The sequence below is a fragment of the Crocuta crocuta genome, unplaced genomic scaffold (assembly GCF_008692635.1).
Source record: "Crocuta crocuta isolate KB4526 unplaced genomic scaffold, BGI_CrCroc_1.0 scaffold306, whole genome shotgun sequence".
NCBI classification, from domain to species: domain Eukaryota; kingdom Metazoa; phylum Chordata; class Mammalia; order Carnivora; family Hyaenidae; genus Crocuta; species Crocuta crocuta.
The window spans coordinates 1360473-1378923 of NW_027529630.1; the positions used below are offsets into that span (position 1 = coordinate 1360473).

An 18451-nucleotide genomic window follows, 5' to 3' on the forward strand; every position below is an offset into this window, starting at 1 on the left:
TGGTGGTCACAGGGTGGCCACGGCACTCCAAGTACAGCACCAGAGAAACAAAGACATTCAGCAAAGGAGGCCGTGTTGTCCCATGTATGTCTTTACCTTTCTTTCTTTCTTTCTTTCTTTCTTTCTTTCTTTCTTTCTTTCTTTCTTTCTTTCTTTCTTTTTCTTTCTTTCTGTTCACCACTCATTCTTAGCAAGGAAAAAGTTCTCCATGTGCTTCCCCTCCCATCCCTGTAGAAGTCTTCTCCTCAGGTCTCAGTGGCCAGTAGGGTGACCAGTCATCCTAGTGTGCCCAGCACTGAGATTTCCAGGGACTCAGCACTACCCATAGTAGAGCGGGGACATTCCTGGGCAACTTCAAAGTTCATAACTGGGTAGGAATGGACCACATGACTGCCTAAGTCAGTCATTGGATAGGGGAATGGAATTGCCATGATTAGTTTAGACTAACCAGGATTTACACCCTGAGGCAAGAGAGGGGGTAGACTCCCTGGATATGGAATGATGAACACCCAGACAAATCCTACGAGGAAGAGGGGAAATGCTATTTATTGGTTGGCTAGGCAATCAGCAGGGCTGCCTTATCTGTAAAATGAGATACAGTGATAATTCTCTCCTCAAGAGGTGGTGGTAGAGATTAGATAAAATGACATATGACCAGGCCTTAAAAAGAGAACCAACAATGGCTTTCTTTAATAACATTTTTATTAAGCACTTACTGTATGCAAAACAATGTGCTAAAGGCGCTGTTTGTGTTGCCACTAGAGCCACAGAACATTCTAGGAGATAGGGATGATCCCATTTTACAGATGTTCCTGAGACACACAGAGGTTAAGTGATTTGCCCAAGGTCATACAGCTAGGAAACTGTAGAGCCAGGTCTCAAAACCAAGTCTGTCGCACACCATGATGCCCATCTTAATCTCTCTAGCCTACTGCTTTACAGAGTTGTGCCTCAAATGCTAATTTCCTTCCCTTTCATCTCCAGCACTTGGCACAAGGCTCAACATTTAACTAGCATTTATTCAACATATATATATTTTTAATGAGTAGGTGGTAGCAGCTGATATTCCTGCAACTGTAGAGTTTACAAAGAACTTTGCTTGAATTTAGGGTTTTCTCCTCCAAATCTGGTCCTCTTCCAGGGAGCCTTTTCCCAGCACATGGCACCGACATCTGTCTAGTTGCACAAACCATAAAACTAGAAGTCATCATCAACCCTCTTTCTCCCTCCCAGACATCATCTCCAGCCCATTGCCAAGGCTGTCTCCCCAACCTGTACACTTCTCTCGGTCCTCTGTGACCTCGGCCCACCTTACTGTCACGTGCTCACCTGAACTGCTACAAGAGCTCCCTAACTGCCCACGGCACCCAGCCCCTCCCCCAGTCTCTTCTCCATGTGCAGCCAGAGTGCTTGTCTCAGTTTCTGACCGGCTCACCTGCCTGCTGCAAAACGTTTGGTGTTCATTCCTTTTGGGATAAAGCTCAAACTCCATAACACAGCCTGGCCTCTGCTTGCTTCTCTTGCCTCATCTTACGCTGTCTCTGCTCCCTCTCATGGTCCATAGTCTCCCAACCACCTCCTCCCCCGGCCTTTCTTAAGTCCCTCCTTAAGTCCCCAGCTTCTTCCTACCTTGGAATCTTTGCACACGCTCTTCCCTCCCTTCTCATTCACCTCAGATCTTTGCCTGGGTGCTCTCCTGCTAAGGCTCCCTGACCATCATGACCAGGTCAGATCCTCTTGTCAGAGGCTCTTATCTCCCCTACTTTTCCTTAATTCTCCCACTGGCACAACTGTGATTTTACATTTGCTTTTGAGTCTATTTAATTTTTTTACTTTCATTTTTTAAGTTTTTATTTATTCATTTTGAGAGAGAGACAGAAAGAGAGAAGGAGAGAGAGAGGAAGAGAGAGAATCCTAAGCAGTCTCCACACTGTCAGCACAGAGCCCCACGTGGGGCTCAAACCCACAAACCGCAAGATCACGACCTGGAGTTGAAATCAATAGCGGTCATTCAACTGACCAAGCCAGCCAGTTGCCCTTGTTTTTGTTTTTGTTTTTAAAGTAATGCAGGGCTTGAACTCACAACCCTGAGATCAAGTCACAGGCTGTACCAACTGAGCCAGCCAGATGTCCCTGCTGTCAGTCTGTTTGATTAATGTCTATCCCTTAATTAGCCTATAAGTTGGGTGTCTGATTTTGTTGATCTCTTTACAGCGTTTCCAATGCCCAGCTATGGACATCAATAGTATGTTTTCAACAAATGTGTTTCACTATTAACTGGTTGATGAATCAGTGTTTTGCCCAGGTTACTCTGAGCTCCCTCTGGGCAGGGCCCTGCCTTAAAGCTTCTTCTGTGTTACCACGGCCCGCAGCAGCTCGCACAAGGCTGGGCCTGGGAAAGTTTGTGATGAACACTCTGAGTGATGGTGACTACATGTTTGACAGGGTCAAACCCCATCCCTATGGGCTGCTTGTCAGATATAATGCATAAGGGAGTGAGGCATGCAGAACAATAGAGGGGAAAGAGCTGAGGATGGATGTGGTCTAAGGAAACTCTAGTCTTGGTCTGATGGGGGAAGGAAATATAGAGCATAAATCAAAGATCCGACGGAGTAGTTGTCCCCTCTCGGGGCAAGGAAGCCAGCAGATTGTGTGTCCCTTCCAGATGGTGGTCAGTGATTGGGCTGTCCTGCCAACTGGACCCAAGACACCCAAGGTGAAAAATGTCTCCTCCTTCCACCAATCCCTGTGCTCTGAGGTATTCCCTCCCTTCCTCAAAACCCATGTCGGGGTCCTTGGGCTGCTGAAACAAAGCACCACAAACTGGGTGGCTTCAAATAACAGAAATGTGCTGTCTCACAGTTCCGGAGTCTAGAAGGCCAAAGTGAGTGCTGGCAGGGTCATGTTCTCCCTGAGGGGTCTAAGGGAGGATCTTTCCCTGACTCGATCCCAGCTTCTGGTGCTGGTGGCAATCCTTGGCTTGTGACATCATCCCACCTCTGCCTCCATCTTCACATGAACTCCTTTCTGTGTGTCTCTGTGTCTAAATTTCCTCCTTCTTATAAGGACCTCAGTTGAATCACCTCTGCAAAGATCCTACTTCCAGAGAAGGTCACATTCTCAGGTATCAGGGATTAGGACTTGAACATACCTTTGGGGGTGGGGGACACAATTCAATACACTATCCCAGAATGCCACAGTTAAAAACTCTTCCAAACTCTTTTGAACCTGCACTTTCTGTCTCTGAGACCAAAGCCCTCTTCCTGGGAGCTCTCCTCTGACCCCTCAGCCTTTGCCAAAGATGAAGTTATGCTCCTTGTTCTCAGGAATGGGCCCTGATAGAACCCTTCAGTTCACACAGCTGGCGGCTTTCACACCTTTTCTCATTTAATCCTCACAGCAGCCTTGAGGAGGTTTATTATTATCCCCACTTGACAGATGAGGATATTGAGACTTGGGGAAGGTTAAGTCCTTACACAAAGTCATACAGCAAGGAATGGCAGAACACTGATTTGATCCAGGTTGGCCTGATGCCAGATACCATACCCTTAACCACTGTGCTCTACAAAATACTTCCCTTGGTGAGCTATCCACCAGCCACCAAGGGGGCACATAAACCCATATAGCAACTTAGAAGAGGGTCATGAAAAAACTGGTAAGGGAATAATAAGAGAGAACATAAAATTGGGGGCCTGTGTTCGGTCGCTAGGAGGACCCAGGAATAAGGAGTCACGGATTGCATTAAGAGATGAAAACAGATGCTTATAAGTTTGGGCTGACATTTCTTTAGGGAGGTATTTTCCATTGGTGATATTTTAAAATTCATTTGATGATGATCTGGTATAAATTCAATGATTTTTCTCTGTCCTACTTTTGCAGGCCCTGTTCACGGTGACCCTCACTGGGCATCCTGGAGCCTGCCAGTGTTCTGGAAGCCAGTTTGTTTGAAATGATGTTTAGCGCTGGTCATGCAAGCAGGACTCCACTGTGAACATGATTTCCTCTGAAGGGAAGCCTGACTGTTCGTCACGCAGGCATGGAGATACTGAACAAGCTGTTTTCTCCCGTTGAACAAGGCAACTCTTGCACGTCTGTGATCACTACTGAGACGCTCCTCAAGACACGCAGGCCAGCCCCAGGTCCCTCGATGGATGCAGTCACTCAGAGTAGATTTACAACAACTAACATTTCATTTAAGCAGTCCGTACATTTTTTGCTGAGTGCCTACTCTGTCTTGGGCTGTGTGTTGGGTACAAAGGATAGAGAAATAAGCCAGACTTAGTCTTTCCCTTCAAGGAGATCATGTTTTATTGGGGGAGACAGGCAATTACACCAATGGGACCAGTGCTCTGAGAGAACATGCTATCAGTTGAGATCCTTAGTTGTATACACCATAGTCTACACTTAAGTAGAAGGAGAAGAGAATTAGGCTCAGTGCTACACAGCTGAAGATCAGGTCCAGCCAAAACGCCCAACCCGTTTTCAAGTGGAAACATCACCACCCTGCCACCTGTTGCTTAGCGCCTATATGAATGGCTGCCTATTAGAAACCCCTCCATCGGTGCCTCTATCACAGATGCTTTTCAGGTGATCTGCCTAACTGCATAAAGTCATCAATGTCCATTACATAGTTATACCTCCGTGTCTTATCAAGGACACTTTATTTTTAAAGGACTTTTTCTCTCTCTTTTTTAAAATATTCATTTATTTATTTTGAGAGAGGGAGAGAGCACGAGAGGGAGAAAGGCAGGGAGAGAGGGAGGGAGAGGGAATCCCAAGCAGGCTCCCCATTGTCAGCTCAGAGCCTGACGCAGGGCTCAATCTCACAAACCATGAGATCAGGACCTGAGCCGAAATCAAGAGTCTGACGCTTAACTGACTAAACTACCCAGGTGCCCCACAAGGACATCTTCTTAATGGGACTTGAGCTGTACTGGAATATGGGAAATGTTTTCCAGCCTCTATGCCACAGAAAGGCAATCTAGAAGGGGTCAGGCAATTGTGTATTTGTATCTGGGATTCAGGAAAGATATGTGGACCAGTGAACTGGGCCATGTCACAGAGGGTTTGCCTGGGTGCAAAGATTGGTGAGAATGGTGACCCAGACCAGGTACAAAGGTGCTTCCACTTCAATTCACCACTGAATTCACCATTGAAACAGCAAATGAGCAGGTAGAGATAGAGACACAGTGTGAAGGTAGCTCCCTGATGCCTCCCTAACTCCTCATATAGAATTAGAAAGTGAGAAATCCACCAGGGAAGGGGAATCCTGGCTGCCTGCTGGCTACCATAGTTCATTGGGCTGGAACTCTGCACTGAGGGATCTACTTATTGTCATGTAGGCAGTTCCAAAACCCTATTCTGATACGGAGCAGTTCTAAACTATGAAATACTGAAGTTCTGCATTAAAACATAGGTGCTGATGAGGGGCAAACTTAAACCAGAGAGACAGATAGAAAGTAGTTCTTTCTTCTCACCAGCCACTAGGCAGAAAGTAGAAAGCCTTGATTCTAGGTAGCGATATCTGGTCAAGGATACATCCTTGTTTATAGATCAGGAGCTAAGGAGAGACAGCCACTGGTGGCCCTTCTCTCCTGAGGAGGGGTGTGAGTGTGAACACCAAGGATAAGAACCTAGCAGTTGATATAAAATAATTTCTCCATATTTACATCACTATTTCTCTCTTGTTATCACAGGATTTCAGCAAAATTTTGTAGAATACTTTTTTTAGCATGCTTGGGGAATTACTTAACCCAAAGATAAATGCACTTATCTATATTTGATGAAGACTGAATTGAGGGAAGGGAAAATCACCACAAATTCAAGATGCATTAGGAATTTCAAGCAGGATATATTCAGAGAAAGCCATACATAAGCACATTGTGATAAAACTGCTGAAAACCAAAAACTAAGAGAAAATCTTAACAGCAGCCAGAGAAAGAGATGCATTCCAGTACTTTCAAAGGAGTAATAACAAGACCATTAGGTGACTTCTCATCAGAACCAATGGAAGTCAAAAGAGAATTATCTCCAAAGTGCTCAAAGAAAATAGTTCCTAACCTAGAATTCAACAGCTGTGAAAACATCCTAAAAGAATGAAGGAGAAACAGACATTTTCAACTAGTACAAACCAGAAGAATTCAGCAGCAGCAGACCTACACAAAAGGAGACACTAAAATGGTGTTTTCAGGAAGAAAGGAAGGGTTCCAGATCATATACCATACGTCAACAGTAGAAACAGATAAATAAATATATTCATGCGATGGGATATTCACAACATATACATACAAAGAATGTCCATGGGAACATTGTTCTTAATAGCCAAAATTTAATATCCAAATGATTAAATGTTCATATATGGAGTACTAAACTTCAATAAAAGTTAAAAATAAGTTTATACTCCCAACCAAGATGGAGTAATAAAGACCAGGTTTACCTTTGAAATAACAACAAAATGGACAAAAATGTATGATGTAAAGGTTTTCAAGAGGTTAGGTACCAGGCAAGGAATGGGATCCTAAGAGAAAGGAAAATTGTGGTAAGCTTTACAATTGCCTGGCTTACAGCCTAGAGTTTCCAGGCTACAGTGCAGGGAGGGGGACCCCCGGTGAAGTCTGGAGGTCTCCCTGAATTGAGTGGATGGAGTTGTGAATGTGAAAAGCCCAGTTGGCTAGAGTTACAAGGCAGAGTGCCAGAGATGAAAGAGCTGCATAGAGAGAGAATTCTGGAGATTTTCAGAGGGTGTCCCTCAAGTGTTCAGTTGAGTTGTGATAATGCACAACTGAATCCTGATTCCGTCACTTTCCATCAATCAACATGCCTGCTTTGAGCACCTACTGTGCACCAAACCAGAGTCAGGCAGATCTTTTCCTGCCCTTGAGGGACTCCCAGTCTAAAGGGGGAAAGAAACCACATGCGCCTAAAGGGCACACACAGCCTGAAGAGTCTAAGCTGAGATGCAGATGGATGTTCAGAAGCAGATGTGGAGAGAAAAGAGCACCATTTGCTCCAACCTGCCTCTCTCCTCCCTGACCCCAGCACCAGGCAGTTGCAGGGCAGATGTGGGAGAAACACACACACAGGTCACCAAGACCACACCTGCAGGGTGGGGCCTATGTGAAGCCTAAGGTTGGTGACTCAAGGAAGCAAAGCCTACCCTCCCTGGGATGGAGAGAGAACCTCAGGCCAGGAAATGGGAGCTGGTACTCATCCCTGTCCAGCCTCTGTATCATACGATCTTAGAGGTCCCTGTCCTTTCTGGGTCTGTTTGCTCATCTGACCCTGGGGATGCTCCATGAGCAACTTTTGATCTGAGGGAAGTTGCTGCCAGCTGAGCTTCTGAGCCTCAGTTTCCCTCATCTCTAAAGGGGACAATAATTCTCACCCATTCTTGAGAGAGCCTCCTAATGAAGAGACTGTTCTTTTCCTCCCGCCACTGCCAGAAGGGGATAAGGAAGCACCAGGGGTTTGTGCAGAGGTGAGGGCACAGGCAATGGTTGACCATCCAGGCAAATGGGGTGAGGCAAGTGCTTTCCTCCCATCCAGCTTCTCACTTCTATCTCTCCCCAACTTATCCACCCCACTGCATCCGAGCCTATTTTGTTAGTTCCCAGAATTCCCATGCTCTTTGCTCAGTTCTGTGGTTTCTCCAGTGATGACTTAGGAACGGAGAGTGGCCGCCATCTTGGCAGGAATGGCAGCCCCTCCCATTCTCACAAGTGTCCCACCAATCTTCAAACTTAATGGTGTACTCTGCTTCTGGCATGGACCCATCCTTGCAAGCCCTCAGAGAACAGTCTGGCCACAGCATCTATATGCAGATTTCACACACAACTCTTTGGAAGTAGAGCTGGCTTCCCTCCCAGAGGCCTGCATCCTGAAGGCCTCTAGAGGGGCCCCATCATCCCAGTTTGTAGACAGGAAAACTGAGACCAGAGAGGAAGAATCCAAGTGCTCATCCTGCCACGAGAGAAGAGGAAGTCCAGGAGGGATATGGTGCATAGTGACAACTCTTGCTTTGTGTTTCAGGAGAGAGAACATAGCAATGCGAATTTCTGTCAGATAGGAGGCTTCCCCTGACATTCTCGATCCTCCCCAAATCAGCCATGCTGCCTCCTCCCCCTCCCTCCTCTCATTCTCCTGTCAGCCCACTCTCCTTTCTCTTCCAGGCACTGTCCAGAGTCTAGCCTTGGACACATGGCTTGGCCTGCTCCCCTGGGGCCCAGCTTCTGCTCAGAGCAGGCCTCTAACTCCTTTAACTCCCTGCTCAGGGCTTCTTCCAGGAGACCGCAGCCAAGGCTAAAAAAATAGCATCTCCCTGCAGTCCTCCTGTAGCATGCATGCCCCTATGCTGTTGGCCACTTCATGGCATCCTTGCTTGCTTGTGCTTCCACGTCCAGGCCCCACAGTCTCAAGTGGACTGGGCTCTGAGAAGCTGAGCAGTGAGGGAGGGCCGAGGCCTTGGGCACAGCCTCTGCACCTCCCCACCACCCAGCCTGCTTTCCTGGCCTATTTGCAGTAACCTCACCTCCTGTCCCAGTCCCCTCATCTGTGTGTCAAGTCCCTGGAGCCTAGCTTCCCCCTGAGGCCCCTGCACATTCCCGCTAGTTTCTGTTCTGGCTTTCCAGCTCCATCAGCACCAAGCCTGGCAGTGTTGTCTCCTAGTTATTTTATACCCAGAGGAGGGGTTCCACCTGTGCCTGATCACAAAGCTGGTACTACCTTTCCAGGGATCTCTCCGCAAAGAGGGGCCACTCAACAGGGAGATAACTCAGGAGACATGGGATCTCACTCAGGTAAGACTGACGGAACTCAGTCCTGTTCAGGGAACAGCTAAAGGGGTTTGGAGGCCCTTAAGAAACATTTCCCATTTTCCCTGTAAAGCCTGTGTAGTCACCCTGAAGTGTGTGTCTGCCTGTAGGAGAATGAGAGTGGGGCTGTGTGTGTGTGTGTGTGTGTGTGTGTGTGTGTGAGATAACGTGTCTCTGTATGAAAGGGGCGTATATGAGTGGATGGGAATGAATTGAGCCCCCTTCCCACCCCCCCCACCTTTCTTAGACCTCTGGGTAGGTGAGGAGAGCAGGGATCGAGCACCATCTGGTGACCACGAGCTGCACTACAGGCTACCAACCCCTTCACCTCTTTTCTCTTGCCCCTCCCACTTCCACAACGCACTATATAGAACTGATCTCAGATCCTTCTTTGGGGCTCCAAACCACTTGCTCACCACCCCTACTCCTTCATCACACTCCTGCAGAGACAAAGACCCTGACCTCCTGAATCTCCTTCCTCTCTCCCAGGGAAAGAGCCATTGGAGGGGAGTCAGGTGGGAGGGGCTCACATCTCAAGCTTGCGGATTACTTCTGTGAATCTTAAACTACTTGGCTACAGAATGAGATAATGGTATCTACTCCACAGAATTATTACAAGGTTTTATGTAAAATAAAATTTTTTATTAAGTGGGGAGGGCGGGGCAGCTACAAGAAACCATGGGGCCAAGCCTAGTGTTCCCAGACCAGATGGGACCTACTGTTGGCTCTGTGCAGAGACCCTCTCCTCCTACCTGTCTTCCCATTCATCCTCCTGCCCTTCCTCCAACCTTCCCCTCCCCTGGCAGCCCCAAACTGCTATTCCTTCCTTCTTCCCAGGGAGCTCAACCTCCTGCCAGAGCCTCCACCCCACACCTGGTTGCAGGTGAGAGTGGCAAAGAGCAGCCATCCAAGGCTGTTCATGGGACCGCGGGGACCCACATTCTAGGCCACCTACCAGTCCTCCCTCTGGCCTCACCTCCCTCAAATCTTGAATTCCTCCCTCCCTCAGCCAGCCCACGTCACAGAACATCAGCTCTAGAATGATCCCTGGCCCACCTCAACCCTGCCAGCCTTTCTCTGCTCTCCGGATGGATCTTTCTAAAATGCACATCCAAGTCACTCCTCTACTGAAAGCTTTCGCTGGCCCCCCACTGCCCACAAAGTAAAGCCAAACTTCACAGCCTGGCATTCGAGGCTCTCCTTGGTCTGGCTCTATCTTCCTTCTGTCTCTTCATTCCCTGGGTGCTGGCCACTCCCCCTTTTCTGTGCCTTTGTCTGTGCAGTTCCTTCTACTAGGAGTGCCTGGCCCCTTTTGCCCACAGGAAAACAATACCTGTTCATCTTCCAGATCTCACTGCATTTCTTCTCAGGGTTATAATTCTGCCTGGAGCTCCATGGCCAAGCATCCTGTGGGGGTTGTCATGTCCTGTGACCATATCTCCCTGACCAGGCTGGTAGACCCTCCAGACCAGGGACAAGGACAATTAGCTCTGGGCCTTGGCATGGGGTCTTGCATGCATGAGAAAATACTTGTGAGCCGATCATTCAGCTGGGTGGCGAGGAAGGATGTGTCATACATGGGCCTCAAGTGGGATTAAATGTCCTCAAGGGCGAGTTGTGATGGGGACAGACAACAGATGCAGGGAAGGGGAGTGAGGTCCCTGAGGTGTGCACAAGGGTTGTTCTTCTCCTTTGTTCAAGGGCTGGTAGAAGAGGGACATGTACACACATTCGCAGTTGGGTGGGGCAGTTCACAGGCAGAGGAGCATCCATGTCAACCCACACTGATGCTGGTGTTAGCTACACACCATTACGATAGCCGTCCCCATTCCATCCCCTGTCAGCCTTGGACCCTCTCAGGAACTGAGGGCCCACTGGTCAGCCTGGGTCCTGCACCATGAGAAGACAGAGACAGACTGGGGGAGCCCAGATCAGAGGCTGGCAGGGGAGGGGACTGGACCCCAAGTTCCTAAGGGAAGGCTAGCTGCCTGGAGACCATAGCCCAGAAGAGCAATACCAAATAGTGACAAGCTATGGTGCAGGAGAAACAGGCTCTGTGGTCCCAAAGGCTGGCACCCGGGGCATCACAGGTGTCACACGGTTGCCCTAATCATCGTCTCCCAGTCCTTCTTTCCTCCTTCTCCTAGTAAGTGTTCAGCCCTTAACATACCAACCATTACTGATCTGGAAGAGGTGAGCAGGGAGAGGAAATGGGGAGGGGGATGTAGGTGCCAGAGGGCATGGGGTCTAGAGATTTTTGCCAGTCAGACCCTCCTTATGGTCCGGTCTGGGGCCTGCCCCTCTCTGTCTGTGCAGAGGCAAACACTCTTACAGCCAGAAGAGGAGGGAACTACCTCCACAGACACAACCCAGGGCTGCATCTGGTGTAGAGTCAGATTCAGGGATTCATGGGGACACAAAATAGGGAAGACAGGAGGGGGTTCAGAGACCCAGGCCCTAGCTGTATTGGCACTCGTGACCAGCAGGCCAGCAGACAGAGGGTTTAAGAGGAGCTCTAGGCCGCCTTCTCCAGGCAGCCTCCTTGATTGCTTCAGCCCCTCAATTCTTTTCTTTCCAGTCCACAATCACAGACTACTACAATCAGCCAGCCAACATGTCCGCTCACTGCTCTGTGCCCGGACCTCCTCATCTGCCACCTACCTCTAAGCCCCTACAGTCTGGCACAGGAGGTCTGTGACTCTCCTATGAGAGGGGCTAGGCACAAGGGGTGGGAGTTCTAAAGGGCATTTGCGTACCCCAGTTCTGTTTCCCCCATCCCCAAGCACAATATCCCGAAATAGCCCCGAGGAGGAGGATTGGTAGAAAGAAATAGATTTATTCTCATGTACAAAGCGGTCAGCCCACAGGACCATATACAACAGTTGCACAGAATCCTAGAAAAACGCATCTCTCTAAAGGCAACTCAGAATAGGTAAGGCAGGTGGCCCCCCTCCCCCCACCCCACAACACATACAGAATAAAACAGAGAAGGGAGATGCCAGCAGCCGGGCTGACCCAAGAGGCTCGGCCCTATGGGGGTTTCCCAAGCCCCAGGGCATGGGTAGATATGGCCTTGAAGAAGATAGGAGCCCTACCAGTCAGCCCTGTCAGGGCTGAGGCAGCCCTCTCTGGCTGCAGGAATAGAGAAGGGGCTTGGGCTAAGTTGGGGGGGGGGACATTCAGGGGGTCACTGAAGGACTCAGGGTTGGCTCTTTGCCCTAGGGTGGCAGGGACATTCCACAGCTTCTCCTGGGACTCCACAGAGCCATGGGGACTCTGATCTAAAAGGGGTGCTAGAAAACAGATTGTCCCACTCTCCTGTCTTACCTAGATAGGGGAAGTCACTTACCCAGGGTCACACGGCCAGGAGGAAGAATTGTTGACTCAACTGGAGCCTGTCTTCCAGCCCTGGGATCCTTCCTGCCCACCATTCCTATCCTGCTTTCTCCCTGAGCCCCCTCTGCGCAGAGCACTGAGGTGCCCCTCTGGCAGCTTTCTTGTGGGGCCCCTGCAGCTCCCAGGTCTCCATGCCCACCATAAATAGAGTGGCAACCCCAAGGGGCACCTTTGGTGGCCCTGTAGCTACTTCTAGTTGTCCAGCAGAGCTAATAACTGTTTCTAAGACCCATTCTCTGCTCATTCACATGTCCCACCTTCTCCTTGCATGAAGACCCTGGAGAGGGAAGAGGGCATAGATCTGATGGGGCAGTCATCTAGGCTGCCTCAGAGAAGGGAGGCTGGGGAAGATCTGCCAAGACGTGGTCAGAGGCGCAGAGCAGGGCTCACTGCTCATCAGTCACCTCTGTGCTCCCGGAGGACAAATGACAAAATCTCAGTGAGGCTGGAAGTCTTGCTTCCATTTTACAGACAAGAAAGCTGAGGCCCGGAAAGGTTGGTACTTGCCCAGGGTCACACGGTCTGTCCTGGTCTAGAACCTAGGACCCGTGGCTTTGGTCCCAGGGCACTTGGCCAGGCCAGTGGGGGGCTGTCAGAGGAGGCCTGGGCAGGGCAGGGTCCTGGGGAGGGGGGCTCACTCAGCATCAAGGCTGCAACAGCCATTGACAGGGGCCCCAGTGCCATCCAGATCAGGCACCTCATACTCCTCATCCAGGAAGTCCAGCGAGTTGTTGCTCGGGAGGCCGCGGATGGTGAATTTGTGGGACACCTTGGTCCAGTGCTCACGGTTAGAGGCCACACGTTCATACAACTCTGCCGCCTTGGGGAACAGGTCCTGCAGCAGCCTAGGGGCATGGACAGGGTTACAAATCAGACCGTGAGTAGCAAGAAGGATTAGGACTCTACCACAGCTAGAACTTCCACGAGAGTGTGAGGCATAGGACTGGATGCTCAAGGAGAACATGAAGCGAAGGGCCATTTATGGGCCCGCAGGAGACAGCAACTGATCTGCTGTGGCTGCCACAGCACCCCCTCCACCCAGCAGGCCCCCGGCACTCTCTCACTTGTAGATGGGCATTGCGATATGCTCCATAAAGCTGATCTGCAGCTCAGGGATGTAGGCCTTCTCCCGGTCCATCATCTCCATTGGTCTGTTGCCCATTGCCTTCTCCTGCGGGCAGCGAGTCGTCAGACCTAGCCCCCTCCTCCCTCCATCAGACACAAGGATGAAGCTAACCCAGCCCTCCCAGCCCCGGGCTGGGAGCCCTCTCCCCACATCCTGACACCAGCAGTCACTCCCTACTTACCAAGTCTCCCTGGGAGAAGAACTCTTTGTAGATCAGCTCCTGAAAAGGCCAACACTCTTGTTACACCTCATGTGTGGGATCCATCCATCTGAGCTCCTCTACAGGCCATTCCCAAGGTGGCAAACTGAGGCATCCCCCAGCCCCACTTCAGGGTCTGTCCTCACCATCCCCAGTTTGGCAGAGGGATGGCCCAGATCAGGAGGAGTGGCTGGGTTCTCACCCACCTCCTGCCAGCCACTGACTTGCTCTGTGACCTGGTGAATGCATGCCCCTTTCTGAATCTCCCCATCTATTACCCTGAGGTGGTCTAGGTTTCTGTCTCCCCAAAATGTAGCCAGGCTGAGCTCAGCACAGAGAGGGAGAGCAGGATGCAGGAGACACACAGAACTTGGCAGGGTTGTGCAGCCTGCACCCTCCCAGGGAGGGGCAGCACTTACTGCGATCTTCCTTGTAGTCTTCCAGCCCTTGGTCTGGTCAGAGAGGTCACAGGAGGTCATAAGGAGGCAGAGGAGGAGGCTATGGTGTTGCTTGTTCGTTCGGTCATAACCCACTGTTAGAGAGAGGGTGCAGTCAAGGAAAGGAGCCCCCACACCCTCTCTCTGAGGCAAGGTCCCCAGGGCCCACCTATGTGGTCCATGAAATTCAGCACCCTGGATGGGAGCCAAAGGGCTTGTGCTGTATCTACCTGGATCTGGTGGGTTGATGCCAGAGGGAGTGGGTCTGAACCCCAGGGGGTGCCCTCCAGGCACCTCCCCTGCTTGGTGGTCCTTCCCCAACCCCAAGGCAGGTACCTTCGGCCATCTTCTGGAGGTCCTTGAAGATGCGGAGGTGGTGGGCCAGGTCAGTGGCCAAGATGATGTCCCGCATCAGGTCCAGCATACGCTGATAGTCCTGGGCCAGGGTGGGCAGGGGAGTGGGGAGGCATCAGGGCCTCCTGCCAGTCACCCCCACCCATCCACTCACTCAGCTTCTTCTCCTGCCTCAGGCTAGCTCTGAGCTCCCAGTCCCTCACCCCCAACCCCAGCCCCATCACCTTCCGGGAGAAGTGGTCGAAGATGTTGCAGCCATGGGTGTTGAGGATGGCAATGGCCTGAGCGAAGTGGTGCCTCTGTGAGGAGAGGAACGATGAGGGCCCAGCTGGGGCCGGGGGCTCTGCTCACCACTGACCCCTGTGCAGGCCCGGTGCAGCCCCAGCCCCCAAGGTGAGCAGAGCAGGCAGAAACGGGGAGTTAGGGTCCTAGTTTCCTTTCTGGGTTCTGTTTCGGCCCTCTGTGTGACACTAGGCAAGTCCTCGCAGGCTCTGAGCTTCAGATCCCTCAGCTGTCACATGGAGGGACATGACAAGGTGAGCTCTGAGGAATTCTCAAACTGGAATGATTCTGAAGTGATCCCCTGGAGTCTTAGACACTAATTCATGCAGCAAACATTTGTTTGCTGACAAAGAAAGGCAGTGATGAGGTGAGGGCAAGGCCCCTGTCTCCAGATGCTGAAGGGCTGTCATTCAGAGAAGGAGCAGGCTGAGCCCAGAGCACAGAGGGCAGAAGCAAGGCTGCCACAAGGCCTTGTGGGAGGGAGTGAGCCCCTCATCTACTGGAGCATGCAAGCAGGAGAGTCTCCAGAGGGGTGTGGTAGGGGGGCAGCGAAGGGCAAGGTGACCTTGCTCCAGGTTTGGTTCCTATTCTGTGCCAGACCCTATGCCAAGTGCACGGAATTCAGAGAGGTCTCAGATTTTGTCCCTGCCCCAAGGAGCTCCCATCTGGGGGTGGGCAGACGCAACCCAAACAACCTAAGGCAGCACTGGGTGTGATGGGGGTGGAGCCATCCCAGGACTGGTGGAGTGGGGGTGGAAACATGCTAAATATAAGTTCTCCCTGGTCAAACCTGGGCTCGGGCAGGACCTGCAGGCTGACCCACATCCCCATCTACCCCTGCACCCCTCCAAGCCCAGCCAGCAAAATGAGCCCAACATGCCCTGGGGGGGGGTGGCTACAGCTCTCACAGAGAGAGCACACCTTGGGGACGGGAGGAGTTGGGTCACGGTGGAACTATGTAAGTCATCGGTCTTAAGAGGATAACGGGCACAGGGATATTGGGCAGAATGGTGGTACCTCCATGACAGAGCCCTCGGAGCTGTAGAGTGCAGCCAATACAGATTTCTGGAAAAGCCCGGGAAATCTCCATCACACCTCACAACCAGATGCAAGTGCCAGCCATATTAGGCGAGGCATTGCCCTGTCCTCCCTGCCCCTCCCCACCCTCCCAACTCAGAGCCCATGCAAAGCCTTGGAGAGCCTCCTCCCATCTCTAAACTGGCTCCTGGTCCCACTGGCTCCCACCTCTCCTCAGGCCGGAGGGGTGAGACTTGCTGAGGCCCTGAGGAGGGTGCCCACTGTGAGGAGGGCAGAATCTCACCGAGGCCACCTGGAAGGAATTGTTTGTGCCTCTGTGGTCCAGGTCATGACACATGCAGGAAATAAACAAGGCAAAGATCTCGATGTCCCTGGTTGAGAGGCAGAGGGGAGAGGGAAGTCAGGCCTTTCCCACACATCCAGAGGAAGAACGGCTGCATGAGATGTCCAGGAACCACCAGACAGGAGTTTGGGACACCTGGGTCCCCTTCCTGGAAAGCAGCCCTGATTTGGAGTTTGACAGGCTCACTGCTCCATGAGTCTGTGACTGTGGGCAAGTCCCACCTGGAGAATAGGGCTATGCAGCCTTCCTCCCGGAACTGTTAAGAAGATCGTGGGAGGTGGTGCATGTAAAGCGCTTGCCATACTTAGGTGCCTCCCCTGTCCTAAAGAAGGGGACGCTAACAGCTGCCACACTCAGGGGTCAGTGCAGACACTCACTCGAGGTAGTTGGTAAGCTCCAGATTCTTGTAGAGCAGGTAGCAGAAGTGGGAGACAGAAAAGGCGTGCATCCAGTTGTGGTAGGGGGGATCCCGGTAGCCCTTCTTCACCATCAAACAGAACCTGGGGGAGGGGAGAGGGCAGCAGAGGGGCCTCAGGCTCTCCTCTTCCAGGAAGCCCTTCAGGCTCTGCCTTACCCCATTCCTTCCCTTCACTCATGGTCCCAGAGTCTGTGAATTGCCTCTCACTCACGGATCCTCTCCACTCCCACAGACTGGGCCACTCCTAGTCGTCCACAGAGACCCCTTCCCAGAATGCTGGGGCAATGGATGTGAGAGTAGAGGACAGAGGGAGGCAAAGACCAGGGCTGCCTGCACGTGGAAGGGAGGGCTGGGGCACACACCGGGCCAGAGTTGGGCAGTCAATTTTGTAGTTATTGATGAAATTCATGTCCTGCAGCATGCTCAGGATGGCCTGGAGAGAGCAGAAGGGAGGGTTCAGAGTGACTGTCCATTTCATGATGGGTCCCCTGCCTTGCCCTTTCTTGAAGCTTCCAATATTTTGGAACCTTAGAACTTTAGATCTGAACTAGAGAACCATAAAATGGTAGAGACAAGCATTCTCGGAGCCATGAACTTTGAGAAACGGGACCCAAGAACTCCTGGAACCAGGCTCACACAAAACCTTAGAAAGCTAGGGAGGTGCCAAGCCTGAGGCCACATGACTTTGCCGATCATCCAGTCCAGCCACTGAGCCCTGGGCTGGCCCTGGGGCCCACGCTGGTCGACCACATGCCAACAATTCCATCTCGGAGGGGAGCTCTCCAGCCTGTCTTGCCAGGAAATTCCTATCCATATCTAACTTAAATCTCTGGCTGCACACCCTCCACCTGTGCAGTCACAGGGGGGAGGGCCAGCTCACCATGGAAGTGTCATCCTCAGGCAGAGAGCGAGGGGTGTAGGTGAAACTGGCAAAGTTGGAGTCAATGGCAGCCACGGGCTGGATCCCGTCATGGAGAAGTTTGGTGTATTCATCATCAGAGACCTAGAGGGGAGCAACCAGAGTATCAGAAGATGGCCTCCACCCCCATCCAGGGTCCTCACCCTCAAAAGCCCACAGTGGGAGGGGGGCCCTCGCCCAGAATGCACCCACGGCAGGCCATCCAATCCATGAAGTGTCACTGGCAATAGATCCCTGGGGTACAGCCCACCTACTGTGCCTCCTCGCCTGTGACAACCCTCATCTCTAACAGCCTGTCCTCAGCAAAGACAGAGAAACATCCCTTCATGACACCACCAAACAATGCCAGCCTTTCGCAGACACTAACTTGAGGATTCTTTCTTTTGAGGGTAACGTTCCAGAGTCTAACCTTAATCCTTCCTACCACAGCTTCGACCCTATCTACAAAGTCTGGGACCTTTTAGTTTGGACACAGGTAAGAGGAAAATGACCACCACACTCTCGGAACTAAAGGCCAGGACAGCTTTTCTGAAACAGGGTCTGGGAACGAGACAGAATATCAGCAGACTACAGAGAACTGTGTGACCACTGAATGCAGGCGAGCTGTGGGAAGGGCCCTGAGTGAGCTCCCTAGCCTTCAGTAGTTCTCAAAATGGGAGCTATTCCCAGACATGGGGAACACCTGGCCAAACCAAACTCTTCCCCAGGGTGGGTCCTGCTGCCAGCCTTAGGGCTGAACCAGAAACTGCTTGGAAGAGGCTGCCCCAGAGGGGAGCAGGAGAGCAGGAGGGCCAGGCATTGCTCTGAATCTATCTTCTTATCTTCAGGAAAGGGTGATCAGGAAACCCAGGCTGGTCCTGGGCCCCCAAGGAACTGGGAGGCAGGGAAGAAACATGTGGGCTGCAGGGGACCCTGGGATCCTGAGAAGGAGGATAGAAGCTCCGTGCAGGCCTCACCTTCATGTGGTACATCATCATCTCGTTGGCTAGGTGGCTGCGATACTGGGCCTCATTCACTTTCTTGTATAGGAGGGACTAGGAGAGAGGGGGAAAGATGGGGCTTAAGCTAGGTGGCTATGAAATCTCAGAATGCACAGGACTGGGACAAAAGGATCATAGAGAAAACCCCC

The 18451-nt window shown here is 51.5% G+C and overlaps 1 protein-coding gene across 2 annotated transcripts in view; it reads right to left on the reverse strand.

Annotated features, from left to right (window-relative positions):
- Window positions 1-11626: 11626 nt before the first annotated feature.
- The window catches only part of PDE2A (phosphodiesterase 2A), a 94728-nt gene continuing 87903 nt past the window's right edge, over window positions 11627-18451 (reverse strand). For both annotated transcript variants that reach the window (XM_077762232.1, XM_077762233.1), the window contains exons 20-31: window positions 18279-18356; window positions 17284-17406; window positions 16766-16836; window positions 16363-16485; window positions 15926-16013; window positions 15622-15669; window positions 14547-14621; window positions 14305-14404; window positions 13951-14063; window positions 13514-13552; window positions 13271-13377; window positions 11627-13051 (exon numbers count right to left, since the gene is read on the reverse strand). In XM_077762232.1, coding sequence (XP_077618358.1) covers window positions 12841-13051; window positions 13271-13377; window positions 13514-13552; window positions 13951-14063; window positions 14305-14404; window positions 14547-14621; window positions 15622-15669; window positions 15926-16013; window positions 16363-16485; window positions 16766-16836; window positions 17284-17406; window positions 18279-18356 — 1176 coding nt within the window. In that variant the 3' untranslated portion in view covers window positions 11627-12840. The remainder of the gene's footprint in view (window positions 13052-13270; window positions 13378-13513; window positions 13553-13950; window positions 14064-14304; window positions 14405-14546; window positions 14622-15621; window positions 15670-15925; window positions 16014-16362; window positions 16486-16765; window positions 16837-17283; window positions 17407-18278; window positions 18357-18451) is intronic.